At 31.5% G+C, this 17,569-nt stretch overlaps 1 protein-coding gene across 3 annotated transcripts in view; it reads left to right on the forward strand.

Moving 5' to 3' along the window:
• The window catches only part of SPINK5 (serine peptidase inhibitor Kazal type 5), a 75,695-nt gene that overhangs the window by 12,695 nt on the left and 45,431 nt on the right, over positions 1 to 17,569 (forward strand). For all 3 annotated transcript variants that reach the window (XM_021664936.2, XM_021664935.2, XM_021664937.2), the window contains 3 exons: positions 12,834 to 12,961; positions 15,329 to 15,392; positions 16,502 to 16,629. In XM_021664936.2, coding sequence (XP_021520611.2) covers positions 12,834 to 12,961; positions 15,329 to 15,392; positions 16,502 to 16,629 — 320 coding nt within the window. The remainder of the gene's footprint in view (positions 1 to 12,833; positions 12,962 to 15,328; positions 15,393 to 16,501; positions 16,630 to 17,569) is intronic.

Here is a 17,569-nt window from a genome sequence, read left to right on the forward strand (position 1 = left end):
GCTCACTCTGTAACATCCACTCTCCTTTTCCTCCTCTCTCTTCTTCATAAAAAAATGATATATCTATGGTGTTTAAAAATATAAAATATGAGAAAATGACAGAAAAGCAAAATACATACAAACACTGATTTTAACAAACCTGCTACCTAAAAAATAGAGCTAGTTAGATGTTTCCATATATACACAAATTTATTGAATTTTAATCAAGTATGAGTTTTAAAAAATAAAATTACAGCTTTTGTTTGTTTGTTTAGTTTTGTTTTGAGAAGGAGTTTCGCTCTTGTTGCCGTCTGGAGTGCAATGGTGCGATCTCAGCTCACTTCAGCCTCTGCCTCCCAGGTTCAAGCAATTCTGCCTCAGCCTCCCATGTAGCTGGGATTACAGGCATGTGCCACCATGCCTGGAATTTTGTATTTTTAGTTGAGACAGAGTTTCTCCATGTTGGTCAGGTTGGTCTGGAACTCCTGACCTCAGATGATCTGCCCGCCTCAGCCTCTCAAAGTGCTGGGATTACAGGTTTGAGCCACTGCACCCGGCCAAAATTACAGTTTTAAGATATAAAATTACTTTCTATTAATATTTTATGCCTGAGTGACCAAACAAACTGAAAAACACTCTCTAGATAAAACTTTGATAGTGACGTGGTTCACTACTTAGGAAACTACTTACATAAATAAGTAGTAACTTAAATTAACAAATTAAGGCAGTTAATATTTGGCTGTGTGCCTTTCAAATAAGTTCTGTCTAAATGTTTACTTGTTTCTGTATTTAAAAGGATTCATGCATATACCATGTGTTTTTTGTTATTGTTGTTTTTCTCTCCACTATAAAACAGAACAACGTACTCATTTTTTTCTTAGATTCCTCTCATCAAAAATCAACCCTGCTACTCACTCTCAGAATAAGGTGCTCTGCAGTTCAAAGAATTTCCTCCTACAGACATCTTCTCACTCTCTCTTTCATTACTAATTTTCTTTTCATTAATATGTCATCCTTTCACTTCCCAACTCTGGTATTCACTCCATCAACAAGTCTTGTTGGTACTGCCTCCAAAGTCTAACTCCTTTTCTCCATTTCCATCTCTACCATCTCAGGCCAGTCACCCATAATTTCTGATTTCTGATGTTTCTGGTACATGTGAAGACTTTTCTTTCAATTGATGAATTCATTCATTCAATGTTTCTCATAATTTAGGTTGCTAACGTTGTACAATATTTTCACACGAGTGTAAGTGTGTGTTTCTGAGGTCCCTCTTTTTTCAGATTCATTTATTGCTTTAATAACTACTGTGGTAAGTCCTCCTACCTAGTTCACGTTGTTAAAAGTTAATGGACCTATGCATGGATATATGATTTTCATATATGTGTCAGAGATAAAAATAATTGAATTTATAAAAATTTCATCTTGAATTTGGTAACCCAATGTATTTAGGGATACAAGGAATTTATAAATTAATTTGGGCAAAACTGACTTTTTACAACATTAATTTTCTCAACTCAAGAGCACAGAATATGATTAATTAATATAATTTTGATCTACTTTATAAAATTTAAAAAATATTCACCGATTTTTATAATTTTTGTTAATACTTTAAAAATGTGTAAATTTATTACTATTTTGAAGATATTTGGTTTTTTATTGCATTTGATCTGTTTATTATTGATACAGACAAATTCTATTGATTTCTTCAGGTTAATCTTATGTGAGTCAACTCGTTTTTGCTCTTGGTAGTTGATCATATTATCTACATACAAAAAATGTTTTATAATATTCTTTTCAATCTTAGCACATCTTTCTTTCTTTCTTTTCTTATGTAATTGGTAAAGGATCCAGAGTTCAATGATTAAACACTAGTGATGATAATGAACATCAAATATCCCTTTGTCTCTTCATATTAAAGGGACTACCTCTAAAGTTTCTCCATTAAGTGTAATATTTATCATGGGGTTTTTATCTATACACTTTAGAAAGTTTTGAAAATTTCTATTTTTAATTTGCTGAATATGTGTTTCTTGTTATTAAATGTCTTTTTTGCAATAATTTAAATAATTTTATGTTTAGTTTATTAATGTAAATAAATTTCTGAATGTATTTCATAATGTTAAGCTATTCCTGTTTTCCTAGAGTAAATCATACTTTATATTTTAAATAGATTGGATAGTAATATTTTATATAGAAAATTTGCAATTATGTCCTTAAGTAAAATGAATCTACACATTCTCTCTTAAATTATTCTTATCTGGCTTGGGAATCTACATAAAATTCTCCTAAGGTGTGACACTTCAGACTATGACTTAATGAGGTGGTTGGCAGATCCTCTTCTCAAAAACAACTATAAAGCTAGACAAAATTGACCAAGAAAACCATTTTAGCAATCTGAAAATTGATCAGCGGTCTATGCCTATCTGAGAAACATTTATCTTGAAAAAATCCTGACTTTAGGAATAAAAAGAGAGATCTGTGATATTCTTGCTCAGGGATACTCCCATTTCAACCCTTGCTTGGTTGGCATGGAGGTTTTATACAGGACACAGTACAAATGTCAGCAACTGCATTGCCATTGTTGAAGAAGGCTAACCTAATTTGGAGTAATGAGCAAAAGCCATACCCAGAGGTGTTTTCAGTGTAAGTGATAATCTTCACCAAGGGTAAGGAAAATGGCCTGAGATTGCAGTCATAATTGAAGCAAGTATATTCCTGGCTGAGTCTTCACACAGAGATGAAAGAGCCCAAAGAGGGCCAAGATATTCCCAAACTCTTAATTGACCATAAAGCTGTGCATATTCACTTAATAAACACAAAATGTCTCAGTGAGAAGCAAATGCTGGAGCAGATGTAAAAGTGGCCTGAACTTTGCATGCCCTGCCCTATGCACAAAGGTGTATCTGAGAGGATGAAAGCCTTGTTAGCTTCAGGTATTTGAACACAAACTGTGTTAAATACCTAACTGTCCCAAAAACTACAAAGACATAGAAGAAAAACATAGGAAGCAAGGCTTAAAAAGTAACTATAATAAAAACTATTATCATCTTCTTAGCAGCACATCAGCAGCTGTAATTATGAGAGAGGAAAATTTCTAAAGTTTAATTCAGCCACAGAAGCGAAAAAGAATAAAAAAGCAGTGAAAATAATCTTTAAAGAAATAACTATAAACCTGAGTACCTATATTATCTAAAATGTTCAATTTTTATAATCCAGGTAAGTTAGGTTAAAAAATATTCAATTTTCACCAAAAGTCATAAAATATTCAAAGTAATGAGAATATATAACCCATACTCAAGAAAAAAAAAATTAATGGAATTTGTCTTTAACTGTGTACTGATGTTAGATTTGGCAGACAAAAACTTGAAGCAGCTATTAAAAATGTATGCAGAATACTAAAAAAAATTATGTTTGAGGATTCACAGGGAAGTATAATAACAATGAATAAGCCAATAAAAACTTTCAATGAAAAAGAGAAATAATTTTTTTAAAGACCAAATGAAAATTCTGGAGTTGAAGGGCATAATAACTCAATTGAAAAGTTCAATAGAGAGTCTAAAAAGCAGATTTGTGAATGCTTAAAAAAATGAATTAGCAAACCTGAAGAAAGCTTCATAAAAACTAACAATGGAAATACAGAGACAAACAATGTAGAAGAAAAATGAACAAAATTATACACTTTTTGAGACAGCAACAAGCAAACCAACATATGTATAATGAGAATACCAGAAATAGAGGTGAGAGAAAAAGAAATACAAAAATTATTTGAAGAAACAATGGCCTAAGATGCCTTAAATTTGATGAAAAAATTAATTTCACCATTTAAGAAACTCAATATACTCCAAATAGAATAAATATGAAGAGATCCACATGTGGCTCATCATGATTAAAATGTTGAAATAAAAAAAGAGAAAATTTAGAAAGTGGAAAGAGAAAAATGACACATCCTATATACAGGCTGTATACAATTAAAGGCTGGCACCTCATGTAAAATAATGAAGGCCAGAAGGCAGTATAATGACATGTTCAAAACGCTGAAAGAAAAAAAAGTTTAAGCAATATTCTACATCCTTTAAAACTGTTCTACAAAAATTAAAGCAAAATAAAGATATTTCCTTACTGATGAAATCTGAGAGACTTTACTGTTAACACAACTACCTTAAAAATAGTAATGAAGGAAGTCATTTAGCTGAAAGGAAATAACTACCAAGTGGTAGCTTGTATGTACAGACAGAAATGAAAAGCAAGAGAAATAGTGAAAATATGAGTTATTCTCCCAGCCAAAGAAATAATCTTAATAAATAAAGCAATAATTAATTATAATGTTGTTTTAGCAGGTACATGCATGTATGTATGTGTATATTATATATATAATATATATGACAACAATAGAGGGCAATGGAGAAAATAAAGCTTTATTAAGTCAAAGTTTCTATATTTTGCCAGGATTAAGTATTATTCTGAAGTAATTTGTAATAAGTTAAGGTGCCTATTGTAATTACTAGAGTAGCCACTAAGAAAATAACATATATAATAAATATACAACATCAGCAAATAAATTATAAAGGTATACTAGAAATATTTAACCCCCAAGAAGGTAGTAATAGAACAATAGAGAAGTAAAAAAGACCAAAAGCATATTAAAAACAAATAGAAAAATAGAAATGTAAATGCAGCCATATTAGTAATTATATTAAACATCAATGGTTTAAAAATCCCAATCAAAAGGCAGAAATTGTCAAATGGTAACAAAAAAATTACAAGCTATCTCCAGTAGATGCTCCCTAGGTTCAAAGACACAAATAGTTGAAATGATAAAAGATCAGTACCATGCTAAGTTTAACCATAAGATAGCTGGATTGGCTATATTAGTATGTGAGAAAATAGACATTAATACATTATTAGAGATAAATAGGGATATTTTATAACTTTAAAAGTATCAATACATTAAGAAATAAAACAATAATAAAAGTAGACACTCCTAATAGAGACTCAAATTTTATAAAACACAAAAAAGTATAATTAAAAGAAATGGAAAGAAATTAAGAATTCCAAAATAATAGCTAGGAATTCCAATACTCCACTTAAAATACTGATAAAACAGCTAGAGAAAATATGACCAAACAGAATACTTCAAACAGAATATTATCAATTATTTCAACCTAAACTGATACATAGATAGTGCTTCTCCACTGATTGTAGAATATGTATTATTTTAAAGCTATAGAGGAACATTTTCAGGATATACTATATACTAATATACAAACATAATAAATTTAAAATATTAAAATAGCAAATAATAAAAAATAATAAATTAAAAAATACTAAAATACTATATAGTATGTTTTTTGACCACAACAGAATTGAATTCAAACCCAACAACAAGAATAAATCATGATAATCCCCAAATATTTGGAAATTAAGCAACATACTTCTGGAAAATTGGTGGGTCAAATAAACAATCTCAAGAGAAACTGAAAAATAATTTGAATTGAATGAAAACAAAAACAACAATCTAAAGACTTATTAGATTAATGTAAAGCACTTTCTAGAGTTTGAAATGGCTTACTCAGAAAGAAAAAAGATAGGACTCAATAATTTAAGCCTCTACCTTGAGAAACTTAGAAAACAAAGTTTAGCAAACCAAACCCAAAGCAAGCAGAAGGGATGTGTAAGGATTGAAGAGGAAATTAGTAAAATACAAAACATACAAATAATAGAAAAAAATAATAAAACCAATGTTGATTCCTTGAAAAGATCAAGAAACCTGACAAACTCTAAGTTTTGTTTTCCTTTCAAAAAAGAACAGAAGACAAAGATTACCAAAATCAAGACTGAAATATGAGACATCAATATGTGCCCTGGAGAAACTATAAGGCTTATGATGAATATTATGAAAAATATTATGTCAACACATTAAATAACTTAGATGGAAAATTCCTAGAAAGAATCAAGTTATTGAAAATTCACCTAAGAACAAACAGAAAATCAGAATAGAATTATAGTGTAAGTAAAGACATTGAATCAGTAATTTAAAAAAAAAAAAAAGCCTAAGAGCAGATTACTTCATTGGCAATTTCCATTGTATACTGAAAGGAGAAACTACAGATTCATTCAGGAAGAAAAGGAGATACTTCACAGCTCATTATATCAGTTCAGCATTATTCTGATACAAAATCTAGAAGATATCGCAAAAGCAGAAAACTACTGACAAATATTCCACATAAACATAGACAGAAAAATTCTTAACAAAACATTGCCAAAGTGAATCTACAATATGAAAAGAATAAAATCATTATCAAATAAGAATTATTCCAGGAAAGCAACATTGGTTTAAGAACAGAAAATCTATTAGTCTAATACACCATATTAGTAGAATAAAGGGCAAAACCACATGATCATCTTAATAGGTGCTGAAATTCACTTATTAAAATTCAGCATCATTCAAGATGAAAACTCACACAAAATTTATCAATAGAAGTAAGCTTTTCCAGTCTGATAAAGATGTCTGTGAAAAACCTACACGTTATATTAATGGTTAGAGAATGAATGCTTTGCCCTTAAGATTGAGAAGAAAGCAAATGGTGGTTTACTGTCACCACTGCCAGTAAAAGGCGAAATTAATTAATTAATTAAAGACATTCCTAATGGAAATGAAGCAACTGTCTTTAATTCTAAAACATGATACCATATATGGAAAGTTCTAAGGATCCACAAAAAGAAAAATTACTAGAACTAATAAATGAGTTTCATAAGATTTCAGTGTGCAAGATTAATAATACAAACAGTTGTATTTCTATATGCTAGCAATGAAAAATTCAAAATTTAAAATATTAATTTCATTCACATAGCATAAAATGTAGACATAAATTTAACAAAATGAGTACAAGACTTATACACTAAAAACTAAAATGGTGCTTAGAGAAATGAAAGATCCAAATAACTAGTGAGATAAATAGTTCATGTTCGTAGATGAGAAAACTCAATATTGTTGAGATGGTAATTCTTCCAGTATTAATCTATAAATTCAACATATTCCCAATCAAAATCTTGTCAGACTTTCTTTTTAGTAGAAATTGAGCAGTTGATCCTACTATTTGTATAAAAAATATTGGGACACAAGAGTAACTGAATTTAAATTTTGTTACAAAGCAATGGTGATCATAACAGTGTGCCGTTATTTCAAGATAGGGATAAAGAATAGGGGAATATAATTGAGATTCCTTACTTTTATGATCAGTTAATATTTAACCAACATATCAAGATAATGCTGAGAAAATTGAATATAATTAATTTTAAAAAGAGTTTTACCTTACACACAAAAATTAACTCAAATTTGATTTTAGTACTAATTGTAAAAGCTAAAAATATAAAATTTCTCAAGTAAATCATAGAAGGAAAAATTTCATGAACTTGGGTTAGGTAGAGCAATTTTAGCTATAAAATCAAAAGCAGAATCCATGAATACAGAATTAATAAATTGAACTTCATAAAAATTGCAAATTTATGCTTCAAATGACAGCAAGAAGTCAATGAAAAAGCAAGTCATAGACTGGGAGAAAAACAGTCATAACTTATATTGCAGGTAAGGACTTATATCCACAAAATATAAGAAACCCTTACAACCCAATTATAAGGAGACAAACAACTCAATTAGGTATAGATATTACACCAAAGATATATAAATGGCTAATGAGCACATAACAAATGCCCAATACCATTATTATGTAGGAAAATGCTAATTAAAATCCCAATGAGGTATTACTACACACCCAGTAGAATGACTACAATCACAAAGAGAGAAAATATAAGATGTTAAGGATGTGGAGAAACTGGAACACATATAGATAGGTGAGGGTAATGTACAAGGTTACTACCACATTGGAATACAGTTTGAGAACTTAAAAATTTAAACAGATTTACCATATAATCCAGAAAATTCAGTCCTAGGAATTCAGTGAAATGAAAATGTATGTCCATACAAAGTCGGGCATGTGAATATTCATAGTAACATTATTTTTAATAGTTCTAAACTAAAAACAATCCAAATGTCCAAATGTCCACTGGTGTATGGATAAACAAAATGAACTCTATTTATACAACAAAATATTATTCAACAATAAGGAATGTGCTGCTGACAATTTTGCAATATGGATGAACCTCAAAAACACTATGCAATGTGAAAAAAGCTAGAATTAAACGATTACAGATTTATAATTCCATTTATAGGAAATATTCAAAGAAAAATTATATACAGTCAGATAAACATTTAATGATGGCTTGAAGCTGAAGCTGGGAATGGGGACATACCATACAAGAGCACAGGGGAATCTCGTGGGGTGACGAAAATATTTTAAGACCAAATTCTGATGATGATTGTACAATTCTATTCATTTAATAAAAATCATTAAATCACTTTAAATCACTTTAAATTGGTGAATTTTATAGTATTTAAGTAATGCCTCAATAAATCTTTTTAGAATTTTATTTTCCAGTTTATATGCTTGTAACTGCTTTGGAATGACTTGTAAACAATTATTAATACAAGTTTTCCTAGAATTTCAGAAAAACAGATTATAAAGCCATTGGGACTGAGTTATTTTGGGGTGGGAATATCTCAGACCAAAATATCGATTGGATTAATGTTTATTGACCTGTGTAACAAATGTAGTTATTTTATACTTTTTTTGTAGTCACATATCCAATTTGGTTTTCAAATGTATTAACGTAGTGATACTCATAAAATGCTTTTCATTGTATTAATGTCTCAATATCTATGTGGTTATTTTTAATTATCATTCTATATATTTTTACTTTTCATATTACTTTTCTCTTTGCTAAGTCCTACTAGAAATCTTTTATATCAGCTTTTTTGATAATATTCTCAATTGTTTCTGTTTTCTATGGTATTAATTCCTGTTTCTTTATGTTTATTCCTGCTCATTTTACAATGGGATTGAGGAATACATTATTCTTTAAATTTAATTGTTAAAAAATTTCTGACAAATATATTTAAAGATATTAATAATCATCTCAAAATTTGTACTTTAAGTGTTTCTATTTATCATTATTTTCCAAACATTTCTTAATTTCTCTAACCCCAAAGTTATTTAGTAATAAATTATCTAATTTTCAAATATGTGGAACTTTTAAATATTTTATATTAGCTTTTAATTTTATTAAATTTTGGTCAGAGAATATAAATGATGTAGTATCAATTATATATTGTCTCTTAAGACTTTGTTATCTAACAAATACTCTGCTTTTATTAACGTTTAATATATTATTTTTAAAAAAGTTTATTTTCTTTTTCTTGGCTGTAGTTTTCTATAAAAATGTAATGGCTTAAGATTCTTTTTTTCTCTACTTTATATATAAATTTCTGAGAAGTGTTTGGTTAAATCTCTAACTCTAGTTATTGATTTTCTTTTCTTTTCTTTTTTCTTTTTTTTTGAGATGGAGTTTCGCTCTGTCCCCCAGGCTGGAGTGCAGTGGCATGATCTTGGCTCACTGCAACTTCCACCTCCTGAGATCAAGCGATTCTCATGCCTCAATCGCCTGAGTAGCTAGGATAACAGGTGCACACCACCATGCCTGGCCAATTTTTGTATTTTTAGTAGAAACCGGGTTTCATCACGTTCGTCAGGCTGGTCTCAAACTCCTGACCTCATGATCTGCTTGCCGTGGCCTCTCAAGGTGCTGGGATTACAGGCGTGAGCCACTGTGCCAGGCCTTAATTCTATTACATTTTATTGGTTATTGTTTGACATATTTAAAGTCTTTATTATTAGGTGAATATATGCTCATGATTGTTATACTTTCCTGTTCTTGTTCTTGACTTTTTAAAAAATTCATATATTGTCATTCTTTGTCACTTATAATGCATTTTTGGACTTAATTATAATTTTTAAGTGTTAATATTGCTGCATATGCTCTCTTCTTATTCATTTTGGTATTGTATATTTTTATTATCTTATTATTTTGATACTAGCATGCCTTTACTTTTAATTTTTCTCAATATATGGTTTGATTTGTTTTTTGAAACATCCAATTACCAATTGTCTCTTAATTTGTATGTTTAGCCCATTTAAATTTATTGTTATTTCTGTTATAGTAGGACTTGGTTCTTCCATTTTAAAAATATTTTCAGTTACTATACTTAGTAGTTTCTTCTTTCTAGCTTTTTTTGGGTGGTGACTTGTTTTCGTTCTTACTATGACTATCCTTAGCCAAATCATCCATACTTTCAATTATTTATTCCATTGCTAATATCTGTGTCTATTGTCAGTATCTTTGTCTTCTCTCTGAATGTACGTTAATTTACTCTCCATTTATTTTCTGTAAACACAATTTTGTTATTAACTAGATTTTAAATTCTTATTGCTTTTCTCTCTTTTATTCTTTTATTTTTTGTTAATTATAGAAATTGTTCCTTTCTTCAAATATTTATTTCTATATTTATTTCCTTCTTTTGGAGACTTCTAATACTATCTTAAATGTTCTTTGACTTTTCCTTTTTTAGAAAAATTGTTCCTTACTTCCTTTGCCTTCTAAGATAATTCCTTGACCTGATCATCTGGTTCACAAGTGCATTATTTATTTGTACCTATCCCATCTTTATTATTTATACTGTCAGATTTATTATCATTTGAATATTTTCCACATTCAAAATTCCTACTTTGTCCTTCCTTTATAACTTCTTTTTTGTTATTGTTTCATATTTGTTTATGCAGATATCTTCTCTTATTTTTCTATAGCATAGACTTGATAAAATATTTTTCTACCCATTCCAATGCTTCTACTTCAATTGATACATGTTGTTTAGTATATTCTATTTTTTTTACCTCTCAGATACACAGATATTTTTATTGTAAGATTTCATAATGGCTTTATTTATTTTTTCTGCTAAATTTAGTTAGGTAATGTTCAAGGTGAAGCTTCAGTCTGTAACCCTTTTGGTGAGTGTAAGGATAGAAAAAGAGACAAGACCCAGAGCTGGAGGTTCTGAATCCACTCTTTCCCACTCCAGTTTGCTGCCACTCACCAGGTCAGGAATCCATCTGTAAGCTCTCAGGCATTGTCAACATTAGGAAGAGGTGTTTTCTGTAGGTTGTGATCCTCCTCCTTGGGGTTTGGAGGGGAAGGAGATGGAGTTGTAAATCCTTGCACCTGCTTTCATCATCTCCCAGCTGGCCTTTTGACTTGCTCTGTCATTCCCCTGTCTACACCTGTGACCTAGTTATTATGTTGCTGTTGATTTTCTGGTGAAGGGGGATAGCAGTGATTGTTATGAGTTAATTAGTTTGATCTATAATTTCCGTATGCTTCTGCAGTTTCGGTAGAACAATTTTTGAGAGAAAACCGGTAACCTGCTTTTTCTTTATGCTTCAGTCAGACTTCCCTTCTTTCTGTCCATTCCTTAAAAAGGAGAGTCTGGTTTCTACCACCCCTGTGGTAGCTTCACAGTCCAGAAGAATGCTGAAACATAGATAATGTGTAGTAAATTTTGTGGAATAAATGAACAAATGAATGAATGAATTAAATAACATATATGGGCACTACTTACCTTAGTTTTAATCTATTTTTAACTTTTTCTAAACATACGAATATCGTAGTATGTTCTTTAGCTTTTCTCTTCTATTTTCAGTTGTTTTCCTTCTAGATAAGAGTTTCTCAACTTGATCTTCTGTATCTGCCTTTTATTCTTTATATTGTGTGAAATACTGATTCACCATAGGTCTACATTCTAAGCGCTTCATATTTACCATTAAAATGTCTTTATTTTGACAATGACATGAAATTGTATTTTTCAATGTGATATTTTAATGAAAAATTATTCAGTTTTCTTCAGATAAAAAGTTTTAGATAAAAGTTAAAGTCAAGTTAACTCTATATCTTTTTTAGTAGCTTTAGTAGTCACAATAATATGTTGCCAGATAATGTTTCATAAGAATTCATTTGATCCTTACTGCAAATCTGAAATGTGGGTAGGGTGTGAATTTCCATTTATTTGATTAGGAAAGTGAGGTGCAAAGAGGTGAAGTGCGTGGGTGGCAGGTCTGAGACTTGAACACTACTCTTCAGTTACTATCTTGTGCATTTGATTTTCTTTACCATTCAGGTTTGTTCCCAATTATATGTCATATTATTAGTATACAGACTTGGGCTTTCTCCTGCTCTACCTAAACATGTTTAGTTTTCTTGGCTTGTCAATAGAAAAAACATTGAAAATTACAACAACAATAACAATAAATGGTTCTGTGCCAGGCACTGTTTCAAGTGCTATACATTTAAATCCGTATATAATGCTGAGAGGTTGATGAAATTACAACCATTTTGCAAATGAGGACACTAGAGCATAAGGTTTTTTTAAATAACTTGTCCAAGTCATACAGCTTAAGTGGCAGACTTAGGAATACGAAACAAGCAATCCAGCTGTTAATTACTATCCTTATTTGTAATAATAGAAACTTTACTGTAGTTTGTAGTTTGTAAACTATAAAGAAAGAGCTTTCATATTCATAACCTGCTGAGCATCACTCCTCCTCTGTGGAGAAGGCAGGCAGATTGGGCAGACAAGCAGTATGCCAAGTTTCAGAGAAGTGACTTGGCCTACTTCACCCAGACAGCCTAAGTGATATTGAAATCCTTTCTTTTGAAATCTAATTTTATCTCTGTTCTTGGATCATGTTTTATTTCCCATAAATTTATTAACTTACTATAGTCTCCATGACATGTTTTTCTTCTGCAGCAATTTACGTTATTGTGGGCGTAAAATGTTAATCTAGTTATACATCTAAGGACTATTTTGTCTCTTATATTTTGATGTTCCTTGATCATGTCTTTCGCAGCTGAATTGTGATGATTTTAAAAAAGGAGAACGAGATGGGAATTTTATCTGTCCCGATATTTCTGAAGCTGTTTGTGGCACAGATGGGAAAACATATGGCAACAGATGTGAACTGTGTGCTGAGAATGTGTGAGTATTCTCTGAAGTAGGCTTTCTCCCTAAAATATGTTCTCTCTGTAATTACATGACACAACTTTCCCTATAGTCTTTAAGATAACAATTTATTGTGTGGGAGTTAGCCATTCCTAAATTATTAGTACCACTTCTTTTACTATCTTCAGACCATAACACTTTATATTTTACAAAGCATTTTTATGTATGATTTATCAGATGGTTATCACTTTATGAAGTAGACAGGATAAAGGGATTATAGATTGTATGTTTTAATCTATAAAATGTTATATATTTCACATTTAAAATCTATAAGAAAATATACATTTAATATTATAATAGACTATAGATTTAATATTTTATAATCTATAAAATATAAATTATGTTATTATAATATATATTATAGATTATATCTATATAGCTACACATACATATATACATATACACACCTGTATATCTTCTTCCTATTCATTGTGTATCGTCTATTTATCTGCGAGTATACCCTTTTTCACAGAGAATTACTTCATCATCAAATTATGTTTACTAAGTGCTTAATAATTTATAATATCAGAGTAGATAATGGGACTTTCAATATTAAACTTCTTTCCATCTCTCAACATTTACCAAATAGCTAAGGCATTTTACTGTCCTATATCTTGTCCCTGTTTTGTTCTTTCTCCACCCTCAATGCTACGTTTGGTTATCAATTGTCTTCACCAACAAGATGACACACTGGCTTTGCAGGTTCTGTCTTATGACCTCAATCTTGAATTGTCTGGTCTTCAGGCTTTGCAAATATAAAAACCAATGTTTGTATAGGCTAATGAGGGACATTACAATTATTCACTTTTTGAGATTCTGCAAACTTTAGCTCTCTTTGCAATAAATAGTTTCAGCAAAATAAAACTGCATTAAACTACTCTCATCCTTTGCATGATGGTACTTTCAGAAATTCACTTTAAAATTATGTCCTGCAAGGAAAATGTGGCACATATACACCATGGAATACTATGCAGCCATAAGAAATGATGAGTTCGTGTTCTTTGTAGGGACATGGATAAATCCGGAAACAATCATTCTCAGCAAACTGACACAGAAACAGAAAATCACACACCGCATGTTCTCACTCATAGGCGGATGTTGAACAATGAGAACACATGGACACAGGGAGGGGAGCATCACACACTGGGGCCTTTTAGGGAGGGCCAAGGGAGGGATAGCAAGGGGGGTGAGGAGGTCAAGGAGGGATAACATGGGGAGAAATGCCAGATGTAGGTGACGGGGGGTTGGAGGCAGCAAACAACATCGCCATGTGTGTACCTATGCAACAATTCTGCATGATCTGCACATGTACCTAAAGTACAAAAAGAAAAATTATGTCCTGAACTCTTGCCAAGGATCAACAGAGAGAATCAGAAAACCAACATAAATATATGAAGAATATACAGATTTTTATCAGATACATATTTTGTAGCACAAGTATTAACATGTTATATATTTAATTCTTACTGTGTCTTATGTGGGGAGTCCCATTGTAAATCTTTAAATCTCTGGTCCAGGTGAACGTTTCTCTCCGCTAATTTCTGGTATATTTCTTTGTACTATGCAATGAGAATCATATTTCTCCTAGTGTTGTTTTCCTTGCAGCTCTGGCTGGTAGGAGGCTTTACAATAAAACTGAAATTTTAATTTTTATAGTGTTCCTCAGCTGATATCATTTGAAACAACTTTTTTCTTATCACTTTTAAATATTTAGTCTTGTTCTTTATATTGTTTTTATTAAATTTTTATTGTTTTACAGACGCTATCATTGTAATCTGCTTTAACTTTTTAGAAATTAGGAAATATCTCTTACATTTGCAGATCCGTGTTTTCAGATATACCTTAAAGGTCGACTAGACTGAACAAAATTAATTACCAAAACTTTATGTACTTTCTATGAAAAATAAAATACTAGTCTGCATAACCCAAATAAAGAGTAGTATAGTGGGATATTAGATAATACAGATTTGACTTTGTTTATTGAAAACAACAAAAGCAACAACAACAAAGTTTCTTGGGGGCTAAGGGGTATCTACTATCCAGTTATAAGCTTTACTTGTCCTCATCTTCTGATGTGGATCCTTCCTGTAAACACAGGTCAAAAATAGATTTCTATAAATAATATTTATAAGTCTGAATCTTTACCATCTCTTCCATGTTAACTACATTTCTTTGACTTCAAGTTATAAACGGGGGCTCTTATTAGAAAAAGTAAGAAAATAATACAATGTGGCAGCTGTTTTGGGGAGCAAAAGAGAATGGCAATGCCATGTGGAGCAGTTAGTTTTGCATGGTGGGAAGTTGTAATGTTAAACTGCTGTGTCTGCTAACTTTCGATTCTAGGAAAACCGGGTCCAAAGTTGGTGTAAAAAGTGAAGGGGAATGTAAAAGCAGTAATCCAGAGAAGGTGAGGTCAAACATCAGCATGGTGCAAAATACAGGAGGCTAACTTCAAATAGGAAGTAGGTGTTTTTCTCTTCCTTCTTGGATGGGAACCTTGGAAGGAAGTAATTCTTTCTTTATGTGAAATGGAATACCCAATACTGCCCACTAATATGAAAAAGCTATTTATAGTTTCTTAAACTGAATCAAATTACCTTGGTGGTTAGACCTTTTGATTCTATTTCTGCTTTCTATTAAAAAAAAAAGAAAGAAAGAAAGAAAAGAAAAACAAGAAGAAATAAAAAAGGAAACTACATGTGTGGTAGAAAGGGCACAACACTTCAGTCCCTTTGCCTGAGTTAAAACCCTAGCATTGTTACTTGCTGTTAGGAGACCTTGGACAAATTACTTAACCTAAAATGAGATTTGAATTAAGTAGTTTTTTTTCTATGATGCAGTTTTGTGAGCCTGTGATGGTAGGGGAAGGGGAAGGATGAAAGGATCTCACACATATCACACTTGTCTTTTTCTAGGTGAATGATTTTCCTACTTTTCAAGGTCTGATGCTCTTTTTATAAGCTGCCAGAGCACCTGAGGTTACTTCCACCAAGTCATTTAGCATCATGCTATTTGTAATGTCTCTTTTGATCCCTTAGGAGACTGGGAGCAAGTTGAGGGGAAATGACTGTGCTCTGTCTGAGTTCTGGCACATAGTAGGTTATCTGTTTACTAAATAAATGAATAAACATTAGCGTTAGGAGAAATACCTAATGTTGATGATGGAGTGATGGATGCAGCAAACCACTATGGCACATGTATACCTATGTAACAAACGTGCACGTTCTGTACATGTATCCCAGAACTTAAAGTATAATAAAAAAAATTAAAATTAAGAAAATTTAAAAAGTAAATGAAATAAATAAAAAGTTATCTTCCCAAATAAAAGAAAGTAAAAGAGTTTTATATTTAACCATATGAATTATTCAGTACTTACTGAGCTACCTCTACACAGCTGGTACTGCTCTAAGTGACCCGCAGCAATGTCAGAGGGACTGAGTTCTATAAAATTTCTGAAACTACTGTTGTAAGCATTACAATCTTGGTAAGTCTCAAGTTCCTTTCCCTGATCTTCAGGATGTATGCAGTGCTTTTCGGCCCTATGTAGTGGATGGAAGACTTGGATGCACAAGGGAAAATGATCCTGTTCTCGGTCCTGATGGGAAGACACATGGCAATAAGTGTGCGATGTGTGCTGAGCTGTTGTAAGTACCATCATCTCCAGGTGGACTTTATGACGATGCAATTGGTTGCTGTCCTGAGAATCACTCCTTAGGGAGATAAAATCCTGTTCATGAAGCATGCAATTCTTTGTCCTTACAATGTGAATTAGTCTTTCTCACAGAACGACTTCTTTTCTTTTTCTTCATATTGATTGAAGTTTCTTAAAAGGAGAGAATAAGGTGGTCATGTTAGTTATTAAATTCAAGACTTTCGTGTCTTTTAAATTACAATAATTTGAAAATGCATCGTGTTTTATAAGGCCAAATACTTTAAAATTTAGAAACCACATTCATATGGAATGATCTAGGTCAGTCATTTGACATCCATTGCTTCATTTGGGCATGTGTAGAGACCCTTACTAAGTAATGTGAGTCTAAATAAAATAATAATAGTAATAATGCCATGTGTCTGCACCTATTATTAGCTTAAAAAGTGGAACATGGAACATTATGAAAGGAAGAACTATTGGGTTAATCTTTATTTGAGTGCCTGGCAGTGCTTGGGCATTGAAGGTGCAGAAGTGAGTAAGATCTAATCAGTCTCTCATATTCTGGTTGTTAAGGTTTAGACTCTCTAATTCGTGTGCCAGCAAGCCTTAAATTGCTATATTTACATCACTGGAACTTTACAATCAGGACAGAGATTTAACAGATTAGTAAACTTCACACCTGCCTTTGAAAACTACAGTTAATCCTTGTAGAATTCAAGGACATGTCCAATCAGGCTTACGAAAGGGTGATGATAACTGGTTTCCAGACAGGAAATCAGTCTGATTTTCACTTTCTTATCTAGGAGACATGTACTCTCAGTGTTCAAATCTGCCCTAATTCTGTGGTTTTCTTTCTTTTCATACATTAGGTGAAAAGGGAAACTTGACCTCTCTAACTCCTGGTTTCTTCCTCTGTGGAACTGAAATAGCCA

The sequence above is a fragment of the Aotus nancymaae genome, unplaced genomic scaffold (genome assembly GCF_030222135.1).
Source record: "Aotus nancymaae isolate 86718 unplaced genomic scaffold, 86718_ANA_hifiasm-v0.15.2.pri h1tg000064l_1, whole genome shotgun sequence".
Lineage (NCBI taxonomy): Eukaryota > Metazoa > Chordata > Mammalia > Primates > Aotidae > Aotus > Aotus nancymaae.